At 45.2% G+C, this 25,429-nt stretch overlaps 2 protein-coding genes and 1 long non-coding RNA gene across 14 annotated transcripts in view; 2 read left to right on the top strand and 1 right to left on the bottom strand.

Annotated features, from left to right (window-relative positions):
- GGACT (gamma-glutamylamine cyclotransferase) overlaps nt 1-2,539 on the top strand; it is a 42,376-nt gene extending 39,837 nt beyond the window's left edge. For all 9 annotated transcript variants that reach the window (XM_025440961.3, XM_025440968.3, XM_025440964.3 and 6 more), the window contains one exon: nt 1,510-2,539. In XM_025440961.3, coding sequence (XP_025296746.1) covers nt 1,510-1,994 — 485 coding nt within the window. In that variant the 3' untranslated portion in view covers nt 1,995-2,539. The remainder of the gene's footprint in view (nt 1-1,509) is intronic.
- A 1,162-nt stretch (nt 2,540-3,701) lies between these two features.
- Nucleotides 3,702-25,429, bottom strand: part of PCCA (propionyl-CoA carboxylase subunit alpha) — a 462,094-nt gene continuing 440,366 nt past the window's right edge. For 3 of the 4 annotated variants that reach the window (XM_049099422.1, XM_025440953.2, XM_025440957.3), the window contains 3 exons: nt 18,170-18,310; nt 6,692-6,769; nt 3,702-4,046 (listed from right to left, as the gene is read on the bottom strand). In XM_049099422.1, the coding sequence (XP_048955379.1) occupies nt 3,978-4,046; nt 6,692-6,769; nt 18,170-18,310 (288 nt within the window). In that variant the 3' untranslated portion in view covers nt 3,702-3,977. The remainder of the gene's footprint in view (nt 4,047-6,691; nt 6,770-18,169; nt 18,311-25,429) is intronic. The other variant, XM_049099423.1, reaches the window with a different exon arrangement.
- Nucleotides 4,073-24,088, top strand: LOC112655774 (uncharacterized). The gene is made up of 2 exons (XR_004808365.2): nt 4,073-5,175; nt 21,481-24,088. It is a non-coding gene; the product is annotated as an uncharacterized LOC112655774 (long non-coding RNA).

Raw genomic sequence — 25,429 nt, 5'->3', positions numbered from 1 at the left:
AGGATGCAAGTGTTGGGGGAGTCAGGAGGCTCCTCCTGAATGTCTCCAAGGCTGGCGCACAGCCTCCCCCACCCCCCGTGGCTCCTCCTGACGCCCTCTTTGTGCTCAGGTTTGCCCATCCTCTCTGGTCCCCTGTAGCAGCAGCCCTGTCACCTTCAGCTCCTTGGTGCCCACAATGTCCTTTTCCCTCTATGGCTGCACTCTATCTTCTCCTTGACTCACCTCCAGACTCTCATGCCCAGCATGCCTCCCTGTCATACCCCACAGCTCTAATCTGTCCTTCCTGTCACTGGAGTCACTAGAACTAGAGCTCCCACCATGTCCCCTGTCCTGCTCAAGGTGTCCCAATGTTGCCCGGTATGCACATGTTCGGCCAGCCTGGTGCTGCTCTCACAGCCAACCCTGTCCGACCGCAGTTTACCTGAAACCTGTGCAACTCTTGACACTCTGCAGGCTGGTGATAGAGGCAGTGGGTCTGTGGGGGCCGTGCACCCTCCCCAGACGCCCTGAGGAGGTGAGGCGAGGCTGAGACCCCCACACCAAAAAGTGCAACTCCTGTGAGCCAAATGTGACTTCCCCTAAGGGCCACCTGCCAGGTGACTGGCACCTAGGGGGTGTCACCCTCCAGGTGTTCCTGGCAGGGGGCGGGCTGCTGCCAGCACATGGATGCATCTTGTATTCCTGTGCAAGGTGTCTTCCTTCCAAAGCCTGCTGTCCTCACACAGCGCTGGGCATGTAGGGCAGCGAGATGCCAGGCCCTGAGGAGAGGCCCACTTTAACTTCATTTCTAGTTTGGTTTGAGTCACTTTAACACAAATGACTTTTATCAATTATGTAACAATCTGGGGCCCAGACCCCAGTGAGCAGTAAATATTTACCTTCACGACAAGAGCCAAGACTGCCGCGCTGAGTCACAGTGAGTCACAGGGAAGCCTCATTACCCTCTAGGACCTTGAAAAGGAAGGTGTGATTGTTAAAATTTGCTGGGTCCTACTGCCAGGGCCAGAATGTAAATTTAGTACCGACACCTGAATAATCTCTCGTAGCTGACTACATGTGACTATTTTCTACGTGTGTGTCTATGCACATGTGTATGTACCTATATTTGCTTATTGGTATTTCTAACTTTTCTAATAAAATATATTTATGGTATAACTTTTAAAGTCTTTTCAAAAAGATTGAAAATGAACCGGCCTAAGAAACAGCAGTTCTGCAGGGCTTGATCCCAAGGCAGGCAGTCTCCTTCTGACAGGTATGGTCGTAAAGGAGTGCCTCTGCCCAGAAGACTCTAAAGGGTGGCTGGTGTTTCCTGATGCCGTAGGGCCCACCACACAGGGGGCAAGAGTAGTGGGCTCTAGGCTGTGCGGGGCTCGTGAGCAGCTGCTGGCTGAGCAGAGCCTGGAGTACTTCCTGTCGGGCCCTTCCCGAAGTATCCAACCCCCACTAAGATGGAAAGATCCTTCTCTGCCACACACAGTGTGTACAGTCTGCTTCCTTTCTCTCCCGCAGCTTCTGTGGCCCGCATGGCCCCTGTGTTTGTGTATGGGACTCTGAAGAGAGGCCAGCCCAACCACAAGGTCCTGCTGGATGGCACCAACGGCTGCGCGGCCTTCCAAGGCCGGGGCCGCACGGTGGAACCGTACCCCTTGGTGATTGCTGGCGAGCACAACATCCCACGTCTGCTGAACCTCCCGGGGCAGGGGCAGTGTGTGGTCGGGGAGATCTATGCCGTGGATGAGCAGATGCTGCGCTTCTTGGATGAGTTTGAGGGCTGCCCCGACATGTACCAGCGCATGCTGGTGAGGATCGCCGTCCTCGAGTGGGAAGACACACAGGGAGCCCCTGAGGAGACGCTGGCCTCAGACGGGACCCTGCAGTGCTTCGTCTACAGCACAGGCACCTACTCACCTGAGTGGGTCCACCTCCCATCCCATGACAACTATGACTCCCACGGGAAACATGGGCTGCGCTATAATCCCCGGGAGAACAGGTGAGAAGTGCCAGGACTGCTCCTTGACCAGGGGACAGAGGGAGCCCTGGTGATGACGAGATTGTGGACAGATGGTAAGCCCCGGAGGCCTCCCCTCGGACCACACCACTGAATGCACAAGCGGAATAATGCTCCCTGAAACACATAGTTGTAAAACTTAATCTGTGGGAAAAGGAACAATCTCTCTTTCAGTTGTAGCCGATTTCCCCAATATTTTGACATACTGATCACAAGATTATGCCTGAAGCCCCTCTCTCTGCTAGCGCTTTGTTGCTTGCTGCTTCAGGAACGCCCTGGGCTTGAATGGATGGGATAAGGAAGATCCAGGATTTTAATTCCCCTAAATGACATTTCAAGAACTCATGTCATACTTTTCTTTCTTTCTTTTTTGCTTTGCTTTGATCTGAAGAGAACATTTAAAATGTAGACTTTGTGGAGCAGCTAGATTTTAGCAACCCCACTGTATGGATTCTAACCTGTCACAGTGAGATGAATTTTTAAACTGATTTGGGTTATCTCAGCATTAATAAAAGAACCTCAAGAAAAACATACTGTGTTTTGGGGGTAGTTTTAAAGCATATAAAACATCATATTCACAATTTTCAGATCAACCTTATTAAAGAAGGGATTACTAAGAATGATCATGTAACATTAAACTGGATGTTTTGGGAAACCGAATTTAAAAGTGTTGGTACTACTGTTGGGTTTTTTTTGGGGGGGGGGGCGGGGCATTACTTACTTGGTAGAAGGTTCTTTTTTTTTTTTTTTTTTTTTTAGAAGGTTCTTTTCATTATAACCTAGCAAAATAACAAGCCACCTACTTGCTGGCAGATACTGCTGAGCAGTCCGATGTCAGCTAGAAGCTCACCCGAGCCCGAGGGGCAAGGTGCTGTCCCTGCCCCCAGAGGGAGCGGTGTTTAGGGAGTACGGGGGGCCTTTCAGAGAAGAACCAACACATTAGTAATTTGTTCTTCAGGCCTGACAGAAAGCTTAGCTTCCAAATACAAACAGCACTTAAAATAATTTTAGCAAGGCACGAAGTACCAATTACTACCCACCTCCATCTGATAATCTGTCAGCGTAGATTCAGATCAGCGCACGCCTCTGCCTCTGCTTACTTACCAGCAAAGTATGAAATGTATTCCAAGAATTTCAGAAGCAGTGAAAACGCAGCTGCTGATCCTTAGTAACCTCGTTCTCCGCTGGGAGAGCTCACTTGCTCTTCAACTTAATGGTAGACTATGATTACTAACTGCATCTGGCACAAAAACACCATCAGTATTTTTAGTATTTTTAGCCCTTTTTTCTTAATTGGAAACTTGCTTCACAAAAACACAAAAAGGCAAGGATGGGTATCAACTGATGGGCTTGTGGCAGCCACACCCACCACTCTCAGGCCAGGGAGCCCCAGCAAAGCCTGGGGGAGGCGGGGCAGGTGGCAGGGGGTTTCCAAGCTCCTGGGTGGGGGTCCTGCACAGGCTTTTGGAAGTCAGGTGTAGCCACAGACCAGAGTGAGGGCCTCAACCAGGAGAGGTAGGTAATCAGATTATGAGGTGGCAAATGATTATTTAATGAAACTAAGGCAAAGAACTAGGATTTATATAGATTTTTTTTTAAAGATCACAATGAAACACTAGTATTTAAAGTCTACTGGCACAGCCAGTCGCCTCTTATGTACATTGTCTTCATTCAAAAAAAGGCCAAACTAATATTTAGACAAATGCTCAGCTTTATTGATTTAATTTTGACACTAGGAAATCTCACAGCAGAAGTACAAATCATATGTACAAGTATTTATATCAATAAAAATTTCCATTGGTGATTTTTTGGCAGAATGTTGGTTTTGACTATATGTGGAATAAATATGACCATGTAAAATCTGCTGCACAGGAGTGTTCCTGCAAAACGCTTGAATAAATTGAGTGTGAAATAATAATAATACAAATGGCTAATTAAATTGGGTGATGACTGAAAGGCTATAAATACTTCATTCCAGTTCCACGAGCAGATCTCCTTCTCCAACTGTGTCTCCAGCTTTACAATGCACTGATTTCACCTTGAATTAAAAAAAGGGGGGGGGGGGTAGTAAGAATTATTAACTAGACCATGAGGGAGCCAGCTCATCATCCACTTCTGGAAATGAAGAGACAGCCTGGCAGGCCCTGCACACAGGTAGCACAGTCGGCTCCCACTCGGCAGAGGGGACTTCACGCACAGCTATGTCCTCGTGGAGGGCTGTGACTTGCCGCCTCCCGTCTCCCGCCTCCTGGCCTCTCCTTGGCTGTCCCAGAAGTGGCTAGTCCAACAGAGTTTGTGCTGACGTCTGCCCGCTGGCCCTGCCCTGGGTACCCCCAGGGTCTGCACGGCATCCTAGAAGCCAGAACCACTTGTGCCAGGTGAACCCTCCACAGCCAGCCCTCCCAAGCCCTTCTGCAGCTACAGGTGGCATAAATAGTTTCTGCGAGTTAATGCATACTTGGTTTAGTGTTTAAAAAAAAAAAACAAAAAAACCCACATAGTTCTACAAGATTCAAACAAAACAGGGACCACTAATTAACAGGAGAAACTCTGTAGCCTGAGATCATAAACTTCCTTCTGAAGGGAAACGAAACGCTCCGAAGATGTGCGGCTGCATGGACGGTGCTCGTGGCCTAACGTGGAACAGATGCTGAGCCCCATGGCCGTGCCACACTGCCCTTCCGTTCTACTCATTTATCTCGGTTGTAGACATGTTTTGCTTTCCTGAATTTGTGTTCAGCTTTAAAATGAGTGGGGAGGTACTGGAGTGGAGAGAAGCAGCCTTTGGACTTCTTGGGAGGTTCTTGCTCAGGCATAAAAACAAACGGTGGGCGAGGACTTCCTGGCCACCTGAGACCTGGCAAACAGGAAGAATGTCCTGGACCGCACGGGTCGGGTGCCCTGGCCTGCGTCCCTGCTGCTCCGCTAGGAAGCCGAGGCCTAGGAGGGCCTTTCTCCCTTGAATTCCAGCCCAGGAGCCTTCAGAACCATGCGAAGCTATGCAGTGACTACTTCAAAGGCCTGGTAGGTGCTACTGGCACTGGCTGCTCTTTCTGATCTGAAGCCTCCGATGTTTGCAGAGGATGTATCTTTCATGCTGTGAGGACGACACGGAGGACCGGTTTCCATTGTGAACATTTTCTCTGGGAGGAAAAATGGCTCTCCAGGTAAGAACTGCTAGTCCCCAGGCTCTCCAGGGTCTGCTCCTCTGGGCCGGGGCTCTAGCCACTCCCAGGGCGCCGCTGGGGGCAGAAGGAAATGGGATGGCCAGGAAGGGCTCCAGATGATAGGGCTTAGGCCAAAGTACAAGTTGACCCAGAGCCCATCACCACCCTGAAAGCCACTGGGGGCTGCCGAGGGCCAGGGATCAGCTGAGCCTCCACACAAGACCCACCATGAGGCCACACAACACAGTGATAGACTAGGGAGCTAAAGCCATGTTTGTTGTGAGTCAGGACCCCAGGCCAGCAACATGGGCGGCCCCTGGCAGGCATCTGACATGCATACACGCATACACACACACACACACACACACACACACACAAATATATATTTATTTATTTAATCTGCCCCCCCACCCAAGTGAGGCCAGGTTCTTATCACACGTGGACATTTTGTGACACTAATGTCACATAAATGTTAAGTAATCCCAGGAGCAAAAACAACAATTTCCAAAAGAACAGATACCATTTTTGGTTCACTTTTAGAAAAGTCATCAGATGTAGAGGGCAGGATTCCCCAAAACTGGATTCCCAAATTGTGCCATTCTCATCTCCCAAACGCCACAGAGATGGGGCCCAGCTGACGGCAGCCTCTTCCAGCCTGACCAGGCAGCTCCAGGCCCACCCACCACAAACCCGGCCTCTGTCCTCGCTGCCAGACCTGTGGGCTGGGCCAGCAGCCTCACTTCCTTTTGAGATGACAAAGGCTGCATCCCTCTGACACAGATGACACTGTGAGCGGACAGTACTTCTCTGCCAGGGACCCCCCCGTACCCCTGGCTCGGTCTCGGCTACAGCCAAAGGGCAGACCATGGCCACGGCTCCTCTCCTTGTCCCACCCTGCCCCACCTCACTCCAGGATGCAGACACCTCCAAACCAAGCTGTCCTTCGGAAAAGGCTCATTCTGCTAGTGTGGCATCTTCTTAGAAGCAGGAAGGATAATGAAGTTATTATTAAAAGGACTTTTCTATTTTCTTCAAGGAGAAAATACATGTAAGAAGTTTTAGCAAGTTTCAGGACAAATACAAGTCCTTTTTTTCTCCCCAAATCATTACATCCCACGTGTGTACACGGGGTTCTCAGCTCCTCTTGATCTGAAATTGAATTGTTCTCTTTGTGGAGAAATTATCTTGAAGAGTTAACATTAATTCTTGCAATCTCTAAAACCATGTCCTGCTGTGTCATGTAAGTCTCAGATCACTAACTGCCTCCAAGACAGATGTAAACATTAAAAATTAAGGACCCCTTAATTTGAAAGACATTAAGGTGAAAAAGAATTGTTCTTTGACTACCTGCACCTCAGACAGACCTCCCCATCTTAATGTCCTGGACTGCAGGGGCAGGAGTTGGCAGTGGTCACCCCCACGGTCCCTTCCAGGCCTGACCATCCAAAAGCCAAAGGTACAAGGTCTGCTTCCTGTCACAGAGCAGGCGAGGGCTGGTGGGAACTTGGGGACATACCTTGCCAGTTTTCCCAGCTGTCATACTGTTCTGCATTTTCATGGCTTCAATCACACAAATTTCCTGACCTTCTGCTACCTGGAAAAACGAATAGGAAAAAAGACAAGTTTTAAAACCATTCTAGTTTTGCAGCAACACTCAGGAGTGAAGCCATCAAGAGATTCTTTGTCACATGCTCAGAAATGTTACCCAAGCAGCAGCAATGACCTCTAATATTTTATGTTCCAAGTGAATCTTTGGGGGATAGCAGAGAAGGACCATTCCCTCGATCTTCATCAGGCACCACCAAGACGTGGCAAAAATGGGACATTCTCCTATGTGAAACGTCCAGACTTGGCACATCTCTACAGACTGGAAGATTTGTGGTTTCTAGGGGCTGGGAAGAAGAGGGGAGCCATTGCTGATGGACACAGGGTTTCTTGTGGGAGAGGGGGGGGTGTTCTAGATTACCTGTGGTGATGGTCGCACGAGTGACTCCAGGAATCGAAGAGAACCACTAAGTGTACACTGTGAGGGGCTGAGCCATACTGGATGTGAATTTTATCTCAGCAAAGCTGTCACCGAAACATGGAGTATTTCTGTCCATAGTCCTGGGGAGCTGGGAACCACGGCCAGCCGGGGGACCACTGTCTTAACCTCAGCAAGACATGCCCAGGAACAATGGGGTGGCTCCTGGAAGGTGTCTTCCAGCACAGGGAATGCTTTCTCCAGCTGCGCCCAGTGCTTGCATAGAGACCCGCAGCCCCACAAGCGTGGGCTCAAGCTCTACCTGCCTTTCCTTGGAGGGGGGTGGGGGCGGGAGGCAAGCCAGGGGAGGCTGAGAATGAGCTCCCTGGCTAAGCCTAGGACTTCAACCCAGGAGGCAGTTGTGACCAAAAGCCACTCTACGAATCCTCTTTCTGCTGCCCCAGGTGGGTAAGCACCATGGACCTGAGCCGAATTTTTCTCCTATCGTTGTGAGAAGGGCCTCCCAGTTCTTGAAATGGTAAAGCTGAGTTTCCCAGGGCAACTGGCTGGCTGTTTCGGGGTGCTGGTGGGCATCCCGGTGTGGAGCTCCTGGACACACACCACTGCGGCTGTGCTGGCTCAGGGTCACAGGAGCGCCCAGAGAATATTCTTTCCTGAAATCCCCAGATGATCCCCGAGCTCCCCCTCCGGCCCCCTGCGCGGCACAAGCTGTCTTGCTGGCAGTTGGGACTGCTTGCGCCCTGTGCCTTCCTTTCCTCTGCTGATCAGGTGGTGGGCTGCCTTTTCCTGGCACAGAAATCTAGGAAGAGAGGGGATGCCAAAGGCTCGATGCTGGCACAGGAGAGAGACGCTGTGCTGGGGAGCTGGGCTTTGAAGCGCTGTGCTCACTGCCTGTTTTGATTCATTTTCCCCTGGCATCTGCATTCCATAGAGAGTGAAGAATCCACACTCGAGGGCTGCTCTTCACAAGGTAGAGGGACGGCAGGCAGGGTGGCAGCACAGCTACCCCCTCCAGTCCTCATTTCAGGGCTTTTTTTTTACTCTTCAGAGGCAGGCAGGGACCCCGTGAGACAAGAGAAGGCCAAGTCCCCAAGGGTAGCACCTGCCACTTAGCTCCACCCATAAAACTCCGGTAGACCCATAGCACCATCTCACGGAGGCTGGGGAGCCTGGGCTGACCTCCAGGATGCAATGTCCCAGTCAGGTCCCAGTGGATTTCTGGAAATGGATCTGAAACTCAACAAAACAGAACGGAAATTCTCCCCCCAAATTAGTAATCCGCTCTTCACCTCTGGGTTCTGGTAGCTCTTTCCTTCATGGGGTGGATGAGTGCCCACAGCGGGGACCCAGGTGAGCTTGCCCCCCAGCCTCCACCCAGTTGGGCTTCCTCTGCTGTCATCAAAGAGCCCAGGGCTTGCTCAGAGGCTCCCGTCTCCCCATCCTTGGCTCAGCGGGCTTCTGGGGTGGAGGGCACAATCTAGCCCCCTCTGCAGCAGGTGTGATCCCTCTCAGCTGCTTGGCCCACCCCCCAGAATCTCCAGGCCACACAGAGCGCACCCCACTGGTCCTTTATGGGATCTTCAACTAAGTGAATTCATGGTTAATGCACATAGGAACCCAGGGGATTTCCAGTGGTCATACCAAGGGGGCACAGACCAATCTGACGAGGATGCCAAAGGGCCCACGCTGAAGGGCAGTGGGGCCTGGGCCACGGTGGTGCTTAGATCAGGGCCTGCTGCCCTCTGACCATCCTTCCTGGCTGGCTCTGGGTGCTGTACCCTGCATGATTTGCAAAGAGGTGACCTCCAGGTGACTCAAGTGGCAGGTCCCCAATCCACTACTCAGAAAAACAAAACCTCTCATTTAGACAGAGATAATCAAGAGAGGTGGGAAAGTCCCAAAGTTACAGTACTTTTTTTGTTGTGTGATTCTGGCAATTTAATTAAAAGGACTTCAAAGAAAGTGCCTCTGGATTTACAGGGGCCCAACGGGCAGCACTGCCCTGAATCCACATCCAATCCTTGCAACCCGGGCCTGCTGTCCCCTCCTGTCACCTCCCTTGGTCTGCAGTTCTCCATTTCTACTTAGGTCTGTATGGAACCTTAAGTAATTTATTTCTCCCTCTCTGCCTACTTAGGCAATGGGTTTTGCAGTCTGTTTTCACTCACTGATCCTTAAAAGAGAAAACTCTTGGAGGTTGTTCCTTGGGACCCCACAAAATAGTGAGGAACGTCTTGGTCAGCAGAATTGTGTTACGCACACGCGGAGTTGATCTAAATTCACACTATTTCATCCCTCCATAATTGCAGCCGGAGGAGCTACGTGGGGCTTGCTGCCCCCCAGAGTCCCCCTGCCCACCTCTCCCCCACCCATGCCCCCTAGATCCCAGGGCCTCCCCTGCACGGGGACACCCTCCGCATTTCCCCAGGTGCTCGCATGGGCAGGGAACGCTTGGACAGCTCCTGTGTGAGGGCACGGCCTCTGAAGGGTTTGTGCGCACACTTCTCTAACACTTTTGTGCATCATCTGACAAAGACTCACTGATTGTGACAAGAGGTCTCTGACGTTGAGCTTACAAAATGGTCACAAGCCTCACCAGTCTTTTCGATAAACCTAGTCAACCTGATGGACTTCTCTGCTGCCCGTCTAATTGGTGTAAAGTTTGGAGGCCCCAGTCCTGTATCTTTCATCCGGTTTATTGCGTCTTCTCCTTTGACGTGGGGTCAAGGTTCACATTCGCATCCGATTATCAGGGCGCACTCATTAAGCAAAGGCCTGCCTCACTCCAAAATGAGTAAGCTGGACAGAAAACCCGGCCCATTTACTCAGCAGATTTTAGTATGTTTAGGAGGCCTGAATGTCAGGCAGCAGTGCTCTGTGCTGAAGAGTTTCAGACATCTCCAGCTGATGATTAATTGTGAGTGATGGGAAATAAAATCCAGTAAAGCCAGCTGCTTGCCATGGTCGGCAAAATGACTCTAATGGATCTAGGCTGCCAATTTTCCAGTTTTACTGGCAAGTCTTCCAAGTGTAATTAAGGGAAGTTATAAATGATATGGAAATCTATCAAGTTCCATTTATTTTCAGAGGACTCTTTCCCCCAGAGACTTTTATCTTCAAGCTTATAGTATGCTTTGTTGTGCTAATGATTTAAAACCCTTCTTATTTCTGATTAAAGCCCCCAATATCCTTCTACCAGTTCGCTTCACTCCTTCCCCAAAGATGAAAAGGCACAGAACCTTCTCCTGCACATGTCCCTCTTGGAAAGCACACTAAGACCGGGACACGTTTGGCAACTTGTATCGTTCAGACTGCAAATGCCGAAGAAAGCTCAAAGAAAGTGCGGAGAGAGGATGAGCAGAGAAAGGGGGGAAAAAAGACCTCCACCAAACATAAAAGGAAGCCCCCAAAAGTCCAGACTTGAAAGCTGTGCTCGAGAGCAGACATTTATCAGAAGATGGTGTAGCCCACTAATGTTATTTGATTTGGAATAAAAGCATGAAAATGATGGCAAAGGCCTAAAATTGGAGATGTAAAGGCTGACTGCACAGTATTCCATTTCTCAATTTCATCCTTCAGAGCCACAAAATGGGGGTGATACAGTGATGGGATGAGGTTTACAGTAACAGCTGTGCTCTTCCCACACAGGGGAGGCCCTTCTAATGGGCGAAGGTCTGTTTTGAACAGACGGGGAGTAACAAAACAAGGTTCCCTATTAAGAGTGTGCAGTCCTATTTCTGATCAAGAAAATGAGTATGGGAGTCGGATTTCCTCGAGGATGGCCCCTACCCTCTTTTGTCGTCCAAAACCAGGGCTGTTTTAAAGGAGTTATCCTTTAAGTGGAGGAAGGAGGACATAATGTCAGGGAGCGCTCCCCCCACCCCCGCCCGAAGCCTACTCTCCAGCAACTGTAAAGAATGTACAGGAAACGGTGCCAGTGGCATATGGCTTTCTACTGTGCTAAACGTTCACACAAAAGACAGGTTCATCAGTCATTGTGGTATCTGGATAAAAAATTAGCTCCTGATGGATGGTATTTTGAGCTTACCTGCTGCTATTACATTACCAGAGAAACACAGGTTTTGAAACCCATATGACATTAGAAATTGCAGACCATGAAATACGACACGTGCGGACGTACATAATGTACGCCAGATTATACAAAATAATAAATAAGCTATTTAAACCCTCTGCCTAAAATTGGGCCCCGCTGCAAGGAACCCTGGGTCACTTCTACGCAGGCCAATTAATGCACAGCATCTGCTGTATAGAAGCAGGGCATGAAGCACTTCCGAATGATTTCAGCAATTAAAAGAAAACTGTTTCCTGCCTGTTCAGACAGCAACTGTTTCAATGCAAGAGTGAGCACCAAATCACTGTGTGCAGCTGAAAAATTAAGTCCCTTTTTTGGGGAAGAGGGGTGGGCGGGAGGCAAGAATTTTTACGGAAAAGGAGCCTTCTTTTGTTGTCCTACATTCTGTGTTTTTCTGCCAAATTAGACAGAAGGCTCGGAGGGCTTACCGGCCCGCTGCAGTCTCCCCTTCTGCTGCATGGGCCCCCGAAAGTGTGGATCAATATCAACCCTGCCGACGACTCTACAAAAGTGAAAATCCTTCAATTACTTTTTAAAGGCTGTTCTACTTAGAACACAGGTGCCTGAATGCAATGCATTTTATGGCCCTTAGATCTGAAGAAAGACGCAGTTAACGGCCACAAGATAAAGGCCTCTCAGATTTGGTTAAAAGGCACTGCTAGAATCTGATTATAATAACTTCCTCTTTCTGAGCCCGGAAGATAGGCTGGTAAATATCCCCTGATATTTTCCGAGAAGAAATGTGCATTCGCGTCCCAACATCGTCATGTAAAGGGGGAGGGAGGAAGACCCCGGGAGACTGTCTAGTATTTAAGCAGTGATGGAAGGAACCAACATCAAATTACAAAGAAAGAGGAGGCAGGTGACAGAAATGCCACCAAACCCCTTATCTGCAGTCTGAGGCCTCCTGCCATGAGTTTGTGCGCAAGCTGCCTGACTCACTGGGAAGGGCACGTGCAATGAGGAGTGACGCATCCACTGAGGCTGCTGGCTGGGGCGGGCAGCGGGCTCAAGGCACTCCGGGTCCCCGCCTGCCCCTTCCCCACCCCGGCCCCCACTCTCCCTGCCTGCTCCTTCCTGGCCCCGCTCCCCTGCTGCCCTGGTAGCCTCCCTGACTCCATGCAGTGGGCAACCAAGCAGGGAGCAAATACAGAGTCATGGCCAATACAAAACAGGTCCCGTTTCCTTAAAATGGAAACCATTTCTCCCTCTCGCCCTCTAAATTTGCTGGGAACTGGAGCCAGAGCCCCTAATTAGAGAACTTACAGTATCTGTAAGAAATCAATCTGGATCCTCCACCTCTGTGAAGGACGTTGTTTTTAAAGTACTCAGGGACTTGATGTGGTTTTTGGTTTTTGTTTTGTTTTTTTTTTTAAGCAAAAGGGTGAAAAAAGATCTTTTGAATCTCGGTAAGGTTACAAACTGCCATCTATGAAAATGGTTAAAACCAAGATAACATAGCCTCTAATCCCAAGTAGATCATTTCTTGAAAAATAAAATAAAATACCAAACTTGCAGAAGACTCACCTACAACAATGTATTGCTTGATCTGTAAAAATATTTTATCTTATACTGGATAATTAAATTAGATTTTTAAAATTCTCAAATTGCTACCTCCAACAAAAATTAACCCTAACATTGAAAAATTAATGTTATCTGGAAAGGACAAAAAGGCCAAAATAAGAGTAGCCATCACCTCTGAAGAAGGAATCTGATTAGGGAGGAGCCCCAGGGTAGGTTCACAGTATAAGCTACGTTTTATTGTTAAGTACCTTGGGAAGCAAAACTGGTAAAAATGAGCAGAGAGCGTATGAGTACTTGTATCATTCTCTGCAACTTTGTTTGCAATATTTTGTAATTTGAAGTTGAAAAATCGATCTGTCAGGCCAGGTCCTCTACAAGGAAAAGATGCAGACGTGGATACTGGGCCGCACGAGGTACAGAAGCCACTGCCAAACAAACATGTCAAGAGGGCCCATTCCAATGCTCCTCATCTAGAATACCTAAGAGCAAAGGAGGGGGCCTTCAAATCTGTTTCTTCAAGACTGGAAAACCACCGGTCTCCTGCCAAATTTATTTGCAGTTTCCCCAAAATTAGCTGTAGGCTCAATTATAGATGATTTGGGGGCAAAGATGTGAACACCATGCTCTGAAACAGCACACTTGTGCCTAGTTATCAGTGGCCATCTAGCTGCTTGGGAGACTTCCCTTAGATCCCCTGAAGGAGCACAGGCAAGGAGGGAAAAAAATCAGGGCAAAATCTGGGTGGTACTCCCATTAATGATGACAAATTTTATGTTCTCACTGATGCACTTTACAATATATCATTCTTTGCCCAAGACGCTGTGCAGGAGAACCAAAGTCCCAACCACTTACTTTCCCTTCTGCTAAAGGCCAAGTTCCATTACACATGGATCTTCCCCATCTTGGCCACACAAAAATACTCCCAAGCCTGTCTTACTAATATGGAACAAGCCATGTGGCAAGAAAAGCAGCAACAGGTACTTATTGCCAATCTATTCTTTGATCTGGTCTCACAAATAAGTCACAAAGTGATAATTATGAAAGAAAGATACGTAAAAGGAGACACAGCCCGCTTCTGGTTCATGTCTCAATTGTTATCGGATTAAAATGGTTTGGATATTTCTTCTTCTTCTTTCTTCTTCTTTCTTCTTCTTCCTTCTCCCTCCTCCTCCTCCTCCTTCTTCTTCTTCTTCTTCTTCTTCTTCTTCTTGGATGGTTTGGATATTTCAGATACAGATCTGAGATGTCTGCTGAACTGGAACCTAACTCAGAAGCAATCTCGATTCATTGCAACAGTTAAAATCTCCCCTTGGGTTGCCTTATTTTTATTTTTTTGCTTTGTTTCTGATATCAAAGGGCTAACAAAACAACTGTTCCCCTAATGACTTTATTTTACACTTCAGAGTCAAAATGGAAACTGATTTCAGCAGCTCTCAGCCTAAAGCTGGCAAGTACATTCTGCCATTATTGAGAAAATATGTGTTTTTAATATTTTTGTTCAAGAATACTATAAAGGTAGACATTTTAAAAATTAAAACAAGTTACAAGAAATGCTGTCTTTGTTTAAGTGCCCTCAGTTTATGATGGTGCTAAATAAAAATAGGTATTTTTCTAACTGAAATGAAAAATCAGTTGTGAAAGTATTTTCAGAGGGTAGATTATAAAACAAAACAAACAAAAAAACCTAGCGGACTAAAGGCGTATCAAAGTCATTCTATTGGGGCAGCCCGGGTGGCTCAGTGGTTTAGCGCCGCCTTCAGCCCAGGGCCTGATCCTGGAGACCGGGGATCAAGTCCCACGTCAGGCTCCCTGCATGGAGCCTGCTTCTGCCTCTCTCTCTGTGTCTCAAATGAATGAATGAATAAATAAATAAATCTTTAAAAAAAGAAGTCATTCTATCAACTATTTTCTGAATTAAATGTGTAACTCCTGAGTTTCCATAATCAACTCCTACTTTGTTATTGGGTTGTTTGCTTGTATGCATTTGGCTTTATTGACCAGAATCCACACCCCCCACACATGTTCAAAAAGGCTATCATACAATTGTTTAAAAAGATGGTTTTACTGCCACATTTAATGTCAAACACTATGTAAAAGACATTGAAAGATTTTAGAAACTTTTGCTGTGTGAATCCAAAAGAAATAAAGAAAAAAAACCCACACAGCTTCTGTGCTCAGAGAGGGGAAAGACCTTCCCACAGGCAGCTGAGTGCATGTATTACTTCTGAACAACCACCCCATATCATTTCATCCTAAGGTGTTTTTTTGTTTGTTTTTTAACTCTGCTAAGATTGTTTACTTCACAAAGCAGATTTATTATTTATTATTTATGTGGTGCTTTTGTGAAACACATTACTGCCAGGCCCACCATTCTAAGATCTTTCAAGTTTTACTTAACCTAAATATAAAAATTACAGATACCTGGAATTTAATCTATTAAAAAAATTCAAAGAATAAGAATAGTTGTAGCCCCCTACTTATTTCTTAGGTCCTATTTTTCCTTGAATACACACAGAGATGATTGATTCCATTATCTTTCTACTGATAAAAGCAGAACTTTGGCTCAGCTATTGCTAGTACTAGAACAACACAACATGCCCCACAGTGCTAAAATAATTTAAAACCACAAAACTTAAAAGTTACAAGTATTATTTTCTCATAATGGCCTCAAGTCAGTGCTGTGCCTTTGGGCAAAGGAACGTTTTTTGTGTTTTAATTACACAAAGCAGATTTCACTGTACAAGTTGCTGTAAAGAGTCTGCGATGAACCCCTGCTCCCCGTCCCCCGCATGTGGTGAAGGTATTAGCGGTTTGGGGAGACTTTTCACAAATAGTAACTCAAGAGAAAACATTGTTTTACCAAAACACAATGGCACAGAATAAGAAAGGAAGTTGTGCAGGGGCCAAGAGGTGTGGGAAGTGGAAAGAAGAAAGCACAAGTTCCCCGACCAGCTGAGGCCGGCAGCGGAGAGCACTTGCATCTAAGTTAAGGTGAGCGACACAGATTTTAGGAGCCAATTCACCCATATCTGACTTCAAAGGACTACATAAAATAGAGGTCCCATTACTACACAAAAACATATTTTGAACAGTTAGTTCTCAAATTAAACCCTTCTCGAATACCCACATTTAATTATGGGTGGTGGTTTTCAATATTTGAGCTATCCCAAAGAACTAACAACTAATACCACATTGTCCTAACTTACTAAATGCCTTGCTTTCCCACATAAAATTATTAGCCAGGAAATGGAAAGTAGGAAGACTAAACCCTCCCGGTGTCTGGAGAAGCTAGACTAGAAGAAAGCAGTTGCTGGAAACAAGGAGGCTGCATGCTCCCTCCCAGTTCTCTGCCCCAAGAGAGGTACCAGGGAGGCTGGTGCCAGAGGGAAGCTAGTGCCCCTTCCTGCCCACCCTTCAGGTTTCAACTTAGGTGTTGGAAAAGTAAGGATTTCAGTTACACGCTTATTTTTTTTTAAGTGCAAATATGATTTTATAATGAAAACTACACAGTCGGGACTGTCAAGCTCAGAATGGCAGCCTATGTAGCTTCTACAGAAGGCTAAGAAAAATGAAAACAAACAAACAAAAATAATCACCATGTTGCTTACAAACCTACATTTCTAGTTGCTAAAAGATTCCACTGACTGCTCTGATAATGGCACTGTATGAGGGTAGGCATTTCCTTAAAAGATTTATCTATTTTAGGGAATGTGCATGCATGCACACACACACAGGAGGAGGGGTATAGGGAGAGGGAGAGGAGCCTCTGGCAGACTCCCTGCTGAGCGAGGACCTGGAAGCTGGGCTCCATCTCATCACTTGAAGACCATGACCGGAGCCAAAACCAAGAGTCCACCACTCAACCAAGCCACCCAGGTGCCCCATATGCAGGCATTTTTACAAGATTTTTTATTTGAGTAGAGTTAACACATAAGATTACATTAGTTTCAGGCATATAACACAGTGATTTGACATCTCGCTGTAGGTATTCTTAATGTCAAGGCCAACCGGCTATCATCTTACGACCCTAACCCTTTAGAATGCAAATGCATATATGTAATTTCTATGTATCATTTCTCCCAAATTCTTTTTTTTTTTTTTTAGATTTATTTATTTATTTATTTATTTATTTATTCATGAGAGACACAGAGAGAGAGGCAGAGACACAGGCAGAGGGAGAAGCAGGCACCATGCAGGGAGCCTGACATGGGACTTGATCCCGGGTGTCCAGGATCAGGCCCTGGGCTGAAGGTGGCACTAACCCACTGAGCCACCCAGGTTGCCCTCTCCCAAATTCTTAAGACAGTCTTAACAAGTACTTTCTTCCAGGAATATCAATGCCATTAAAGTAAAGGTAACAATTCCTAGCTGAGCCTCTTCTATGCTTTTCTGAAAAAGCAGGTAGAGGTCCATTTCCATATCATCAGGTAAAAGCAACTGCTAAGTCAGTTTTCCAACTTCACTTAGCATTTCAGGGCTAATCACTTAAACAACTGAAGCTGATTGTTTTTCCTTAATATGCATTTATTGTAAATATTTTTCTAGAAGCCAATGCCAACTTCATGAGTTTTCCTCAACATTATTTTACTTATGTTAATGCAGAAATATAGAGACAGTTTTAATGCACTCTTTACAGCAAAATGTGTAAACTCTTGTGACTTACCAGACATAGAAAATGGAATGATCATGTTTGGCCATTACTTTCCAGCACATAAGTAAAACTGCTAGTTTTAAGTTTCCCCTAGAAATCTGGTTGCATTTTTGTTTTCTTATTTTTGCTGCAAATCAGTGGAGATTTCTATCCATGCTCTATGGAAACGCACGGATCCCATCAATTTGTCTATAGCCTATTTATCATGAGACTGAACATGTGAGGAAATATTAATATAGCTTTGATTTGTGCCTTAATGTCACAAGGTCAAGATGAAAAGCTTCAAACTGTGATCCCAAATTACATGTATCAAGTTACGGAAGTGCTCTGGTACTACACAGTTTATGGGATTAACTTTCCTTAGTTTCCTTCCCATTTACTTCAGAAATCATACAGAAAGTTCCTCACCAAAGGGCTATTTCTTGGTATCAGTTCTTCAAGGATGCTTAAAGCACAGAAAGCTAGAAAGTACCTAAAAATTAAATAAAATACTTCCAAAATACTAAATTTGCCAAAGAACAGAATGAATCTGGCCTTCTTTCTATTCTAGTCCCAGGTCTTTGGGAGGGAAGGTATTCAGGAGATACTGCTACTAACCCAATTCAAATGTGCAACAGTTGGACAGAGAAGGCAAGAAAGCTATTTTGCTGTTCTATGGGGGCAGCATGAGTCAAGCAAGAGGGGCACGGAGCAGGACCACACGCTTCAGCCCACCTGCCCCACAGACAGGAACGGTCCTTACCATGTCTCCAGGCTTGACAGAGATGGCCACCACCACGCCAGGCATCGGGGAGCGCAGAATACTGCTTGTGTCCTCAGCCATTTTTTCCAGCATATATCTGTTCAGTTCTGCAGCTAGTTTGGTTAAGATATGCACCTGGTACTTAAGGGGGGACAAGGAGGGGGAGAGAAAACCATCAATGAGTTTAAATGAAGAACTTTTCCTCAGCTGTAGCACTCATTTGGCATACGTTTTTAGCTTTGAAATTTAAATGATAACATCTTTGAAGTCAAATGGATTTTGATAATTGTAGTTAGAAACAGAACATATTCATCTGTTTCTGGCACATGTTGTGAGCTAGTTATTTAAGAAACTTCTTGAAATAAGAACGACCCCAGAAAAAAAAAAAAAAAAAGAACGACCCCAGTAACTAATTAATGACAAACGGTGGTCACCCTGTATCACTCTGAGAAGCAGCTCAAAACTTGATAAACAGTAGGAATTTCCCTTGTCTTCTCTTCACCGCTTACAAACTTATCCCAATTAACATGACTTCCGAGATTGAACTGTGTCAGCCTGAGCAAGAGGGGTGAGCCTGCGAACACCTGCCAGCAGATGGCAGCAGATCGCTGTCTCATGCCTCCCACTCCCCTCCGCGGAGGCTGTGCCACCTGGAAGTTAAGACAAAGGCTTTCAGTGTTCCTTTTGGGCAAAATAATATTTAAAATTCAAATTTTTCTAGAGACATAATATGTTATATTCACTCCTGAGAAAATTAGCTTTCTTTTTAGACACAACGTGACGTAGTTTTCCCAAGGACAAGTAGGGTAAAGATGAAATAGAATGAGTTATCTTCTGTGAGGAAAAACAATAATATCCAGATTTTAAAACCACTGAAAGAAACATCATGCACAAGCAAGTATTTCAATGGAAACTTCTGTAGGTGGCTCTCAATTAGGGGCGCATTAACGGGAGTTCAAACAAAACATTTCCAATAAAAGAGAATTTCTGTCCAGCAGGAAAAAAAACCCTCTATCGCTGTGGACAAATATAGGAGCCACAGTTTGGTCTATCAAAAACAAAACAAAAAACAAAACAAAACAAAACAAAAAACACCTAACTAAAATGGTTGGAGGAGGTGTTACTCAGTGAAGGCGAAACCACCACCTGAAGATTTCTGGATTCCTACCAGATCACATCTCCCTGGGGTAAGACAGATGCAGCATGGAGGCAGTTCCATTTTGTTCGAAAAAAGCTGCTGTAACTCAAAGCCTCCTGTGGGCATCGTGATGGCAGGGATGCAAAAACAAAATAGAACTAACCCTTTCATTCTGGACAGGGATGGCAGAAATCTCTAAGCCTGCTCTTTGCAGGGCCTATTCTAAAGGGGTAGGGGAGAGCCCCAGGAGGAGATCTGATGGCCTAGGTTCCAAGCAGATTTGCCACCATGACAGGTTGAATAATAACATCTTTTGCATGTTTCTTTACTCCTGAGTGTGTGTTTTGCAATCAAGACATACAAGTGTCTGCCAGTTTCTGAAGGATATGATCCTTAAGTGAAATTACAGTGCAAATAAAAGCTTTTTGCTCCTATTAAAATTCATCTGAGTCATAAGTGGCAATGGAAAAGCAAGGAGAGTGCATTCTGCTGTCAGTCTAATAAACATTCTGGGCAGAGGGACTATTTATCGGTGTTGAATTGTACCTCAAAGTCCTTCATTAAACTATGGGGGGGTGGACAGCAAAAGAAGGGAGAATATAATTGTACCAAATTGCATGGTTTTCATATCTGTGCTCCATCTGCTTTAGAAAAGGAAATCCAGTATCACCAGGAGGAGAGTCACGGGGAAAGTCACTTCTCCAGCCACCAGCACCCTCGGCTGCTCCATGTGACTGGCCAGCACCCAGATGGAGATTTTTCCCTCTGTTTTTCATACATTTGACCTCAAAATGTGAAGTCTGAATTCAGGGAAACTATCTTTCTACACTGAGGATAATATGATTTATCACATTTCACCACAGTGGATAGGCTTAAAAACTAATTTTAGCTAAATCACAAACAAGTCTTATTATAAATAAAGAGCTAAGATTGTACCCAGCTCCATTTCTCCCCAGAAATTACAAGATCCTGACTAAAACTGGATCCTTTTACTATTTTTATAATTTTCATATCTCTTGAATTCCTTTCTCTGTAGGACTCCTGCTTTGCTTGGAAAGAGATGTAAAAGAGTCACAAAACTCAACGCCTTTAGATGCAGTCTTTGTTATTGATGAGATGTTCCTTTTCCTTTTGTATTTGTTTATTGTTCTTAAATCTGTTTGGGGGATAAGCGACTTATTGTAATCACAAGTGAAAAAATAACAACGGGGTAAATGCCTCGGGAAAGGCCTCGGTGCAAATAGTTGGCTAAGAAAAGACCTTTCTGAATATAAAAAGAGGAGGCAGCAAGAAGGTTCTCTTTTTAAGATTACCTTTGATGTTGTCCTGACCCCTTGAGCGCGCCCACACAAACACGCCTCTTAAAACTGCGTCTTGGCTCCAGGCTTGGCAAAGCGTGGCATACAGCCTGCCCGGGTGGCATCCGAGCGAGTGTAGCACATGGGCCCTGCAGAACGAGCTGCCAGGGGAGAACCATAAAAGCTTCTAGATGCTCCCAGAAAAGAAGTCATTTAAGAATGTACACTAGGGCTTTCAAAGCTTATGATCAGAACTGCTATTTATTGGTTTCTCTGAATTTTGAGGGGGCACGAGCAGAGCAGCCAACCAGCTGAGAGAATCCATGAAAATGCCTTCTGAGGGCACAGAGTTGGTTTTTATGCCAGGCATTTAAAAATTCCTAGTGGGTTCTGCAGAACTTCCCTGGAGGGTTTTGACTTTAAGTTGTTGTTGTTGTTACTGTTTGCAAGCACAGAAACCACAAACTTGATGTTTTGGCGGTGGGAGTCCAAAATTTTACAGGTTAGTTGACAGGACAGGGAAGTAAATCCTCAAAGAGACCAGAAGGTTCTCACCCTGCAAGGCCATGAGGGATTAGAAGCCGCTCAGTCCTGGGTCCTGAACTAGACTCGCTGTGGGTCCATTAATGGATGGAGCCTCACTGTGGGCTTAGGGAGGTGCTCAAAAATTGCAGCTGAATGAATGATCAAGTTCTTGGAAAACACACTTCACGGTGTAAGCACTGAGGACAGGTGCTCTCCAGGACTCCAAGCTGGACAATAATGGGAGGGAAGGAGGTGCCATCTAATGACCCCAGTTTAGGTCTCTAAGCAAATGAATTGCTTGGCTTCTGCAATGTAAAACCATGTCTAACAAGAAAATTTCTCCCAAAAAGTTCAACAGAAAGAAGGAAGAGAAGGCAATCATACCAGATGTAAGAGGACCAGGAAGAAAACCACCAGAGATGGACAATTAAAAGGAACACAATGGAATTGTTTTAAAAGTTGATGTGCAGCTCTTAACATGGAACCTGACAAAAGGGGGAAAGGTGTGGGGCAGAGAGCTGCTGAAGTTGGGGGAGGAGGGAGCGGTCAGGGTTTGGGAAGGATCTATGTTTTTGATCAGATCCGTTAACAAAAAACACCCTGAGAACAGGCATGCCCACCGGTGCCATGCATACATACAGCTCATGTGCCACTGAGGGGCAGGGCAGCCCTCGCTCCGGGCAGCTCTCACTCTGGACGCAACTCCACTCAGGTGGTCACACAAAACACCTTGCTGCCCGTCTCTGTGTCTCCTTGCGTCTCTAGGGCCTCTAGATCCACCAGCAATTTGACACATCCCATGTGCCCGCACTTGCATGACCCAGAGGTCTATGGGTTCTTTGCAAGAGGAGTGCTTCCAGTTTGCTTTACCTATTTTTTCACTTGTGATTTCCTCTTAAAGTAGTTCACCTCTGGTTTCCGTTTCTATGTCGTTCTTCCAAAACAATGAGGATATGTACAGCTGATGAACTGTTCGTGTTTTTGCATGGCAACTGTGGGTCATCTTGGCCAAGGGTCAAAGATAAACTTTACTAGGAATTATTTTACATCGATTCCCTCAGCATCCTGAATCACTGGCCACATGCTACATATGGACCCTCACTAAGGTGGCCAGCACTGCACTTCTTCACATACAAGGCTCTCTTCTTCAAGGTTTTCCACCTTTCAGCCCCAAGGGTTTCCAACATTCACCTGTGCCTGCATTTCCACAGTGTGGCAGTGAGAGCAAACACTCAAATATGCCCCTAAAAGTCTGCTTTCCTAACTCTGAGCTGGAGAGCAGTCAATGTTCTTGAAGTGACAGAAATGACTAGCTGCAAAAGATGACACATCTTTAAAGACATCAGTAGTTCGGAAAAGTACTTTTAAAAAACCCCACTAAATAGAAATTAAAACACTGAGGTAGAATTAGAATCTTAATTCAACTTTTTTTTCCTCCCTTTCCTAAGTTCTCTGTGGGATATACAATTAACACGAGAGGAACATAGCAAGGGTTTGATGTCCTGTAACATGCAAGCATCTCTATTTCAGCATTGGGCCCAGCAAAGCCAAATCGACCAAAATCTCCAGGAATCAATGCCCCGAACATCCAACATCAAGAATCAGTGTGTATGTAGCTGCCCTCCTCTTGGAGGGATGCCCCTGGCGATGAAGGTGAACTGAACAAGCGGCTGTAAAAGTGTCTGTACAGCTGCAACCACTGGGGCAGCCTGTTAGCATAATGCTGTGACAACTCCATCCACACAGTCTCAAGGTAGCCGTCAATCAGGACGCATCATTTAATCCAACAGCACTCGAAGGACTTTCTCCGACAACCCACATGACAGCATATCTACAGCTCTATTTATATCAGCGCCCAGTTGTGTTTACAATGCTGTAGCAATTAGAAAAGATGCAACAGGCAGCAATATTATGGAAATTTTCATTTTGCAGTATTGCCCCGTAAAGTGTGATCCTGCTTCACAGAGTCAGGCTAAATGACAAAAGGCTATTTTCTTCACTCTCCCAGCTCAGACAGCACTTCATTTGCAGCTATCTATAATTAGATTAATGGTGTAGTGCAGTACAAAGCAGGCCCACTTCACATCAGATAGCATATGAATTAGGACAAACACTTATTTCAATTCCAGGCAGAGAAAGCAATGACTGGGGTATTTAGCATACCCTTTATGGTGGAATGAGATGTTAATTGTGTACCATTACCTCTAAACTGCTTGCTTGTTGTATAAATCACTGTGCTAATTGATGCAGAGATAGAAATGTAGCCACAGGCAAGAAAGCAAAGGAATGACGGCTGAAGATGCTGGATAAAGGATTATCGAGTAAAACCATATGGAGATGAGGTTCCTTTGAAACCTTTCCTTTCTGCCCAAGAGCAGGATTTCTTAAAAGTACAGAAAAACTCTTGTGCAAGTAAAGAAAATTTAATTTTTCACATTCCTTTTTGGAAACACCCACTTCTTTGAAAAGTTCCTCGCTGCCAGAAATCTAAATAAGAGGTATGTGGAATTAATCTGAATATACACTTACAAAAACACGGGCTGCGTAGTTTTCAAAGTCAGATCTCCCTATCTGGGTTTTGGGCTCACGGGTTAATAAGGAACACTTGTAAACTACCTGAAGCAGATGTTTCTGACCCATCTACAGGGCAAAAATAAATTCTTTCCCAAGACTTGGAGTTGTTCTTCTAGACCAAAACAAAACACAACACAAAACGCTGCTGGCCTATGTCTGTTATCGACTCCAATTACGTAGAAGGATTTATTCAGGATGTGAATCCAACAGAACCATTCTGATCTGCCATTGAAACAATGATTTTAACACCATCACCAAAACGCTGAAATTGGACTACTCCCGTTCATGATTTTATATCAATAGTAATGGATTAGAGGAAATCTTTTTTGGTTTCCCCCTAAAACTAGCACAACATAATAAACAAAAGCACATCGAAATTTAAAAGTATCAGTCTTATTACAAAGTGCTACTCTTCTCTTTTTAAAATGTCTCATTCAGCACTCAACAGCTCTTAGTGGGGTAAAAATGAGTGTCTTGGGAGCACAAATATAGAAATCAAATGCTACACTCAAAAAGTCAAACTGTCAAAGATCCACGGATAAATGTGCTCTGGGGAAGTTTATAAATCAAGTGCATGCATCCTGGGTGTGTTCACAATTTTTTTCATAGCAAAGCAGCAGTAAGGTGCAAATTACTGCTGTGCACTTTTTCACAAATCCAGCTGTTTAGTAATTAGCACTGTTATAACAAACTTTTACACAGAGAGTAAATATAGTGGGTCAGTTAGTAGTTCAAATTCTCAACTTCAGAGTAACAGTTAATATATCCATCTATTGGAAATGCACTTTTGAGAAATACTGGGTATATAGTTCAGCCTTGTGAAATCCAAATACCATATTAACTTGCAAGACAATAAAACAACATCCCAAGAAACTATAATGTCTGGTCCCAGTTATCACCAGTGAAACCTGGGCGGGGGGGGGCAAACCTGCTTTTCATGGTACCAAATGGTCCTTACATATCCTCAACACCTGTACTGCAACTGCAAAGTCAACAGTTTAAGGTTTAGGGCATTATGCTAAATAATACTTATATATGTATATATTATTTATAGTATATTTCATATGATACTTAAATAAACACGCACAGAGAATATGTATATGTATATAAAGAAACATCATTGGTCCTTGAAATGGAAAACAGTGTCAGCGAGATAAATAGCATGATCTACCCTGAAGTAACACCTCCCATGCGTGCAGCTAGGTGACATAAATGGAAGTGCACTGGAGAAAAGATCTGGAAGCAGTGTAAGGGCCTGCTCCCTATCATTAATCACTTGTTTGAACCACTTAAACTAGGGCAGTACAGCCCGCAGCAAAACACCATCACACCCCTTGCTTGCAAGCTTATTTATGATGCCGGTGTTAACAGGAGAAAATATATGGTTTCTGATATTGCAACCAGTTCCCCAGCATTTGCTCCCTTTAATTGAAAAAGGCAGTTAAACACAAAGTAAATCATTCAGTTAGGTTAGCTGTTTAATGACACATAATTGATAATGTCAATATGTGGCAGTGACATAATGCACCACTTTCAACACCGGCCCACTTATGGTTATGAATCAATCTATATTCCTGGTTTTATTCTTTCACTGCTAAGTTGGTTCTTGAACTTCAGTCTTTGGGGGAACGACCAATGTGCCACAAGGAGTCACAGTGGTGCAGCAATTTCATTATGGACAGTTTTTGAGGCAAGAATTACAAAAATAGAGGTAGGAGGAAATTT

Source organism: Canis lupus, chromosome 22 (genome assembly GCF_003254725.2).
Source record: "Canis lupus dingo isolate Sandy chromosome 22, ASM325472v2, whole genome shotgun sequence".
Classification (NCBI taxonomy): domain Eukaryota; kingdom Metazoa; phylum Chordata; class Mammalia; order Carnivora; family Canidae; genus Canis; species Canis lupus.
This window is presented reverse-complemented; position numbering and strand designations above follow the sequence as displayed.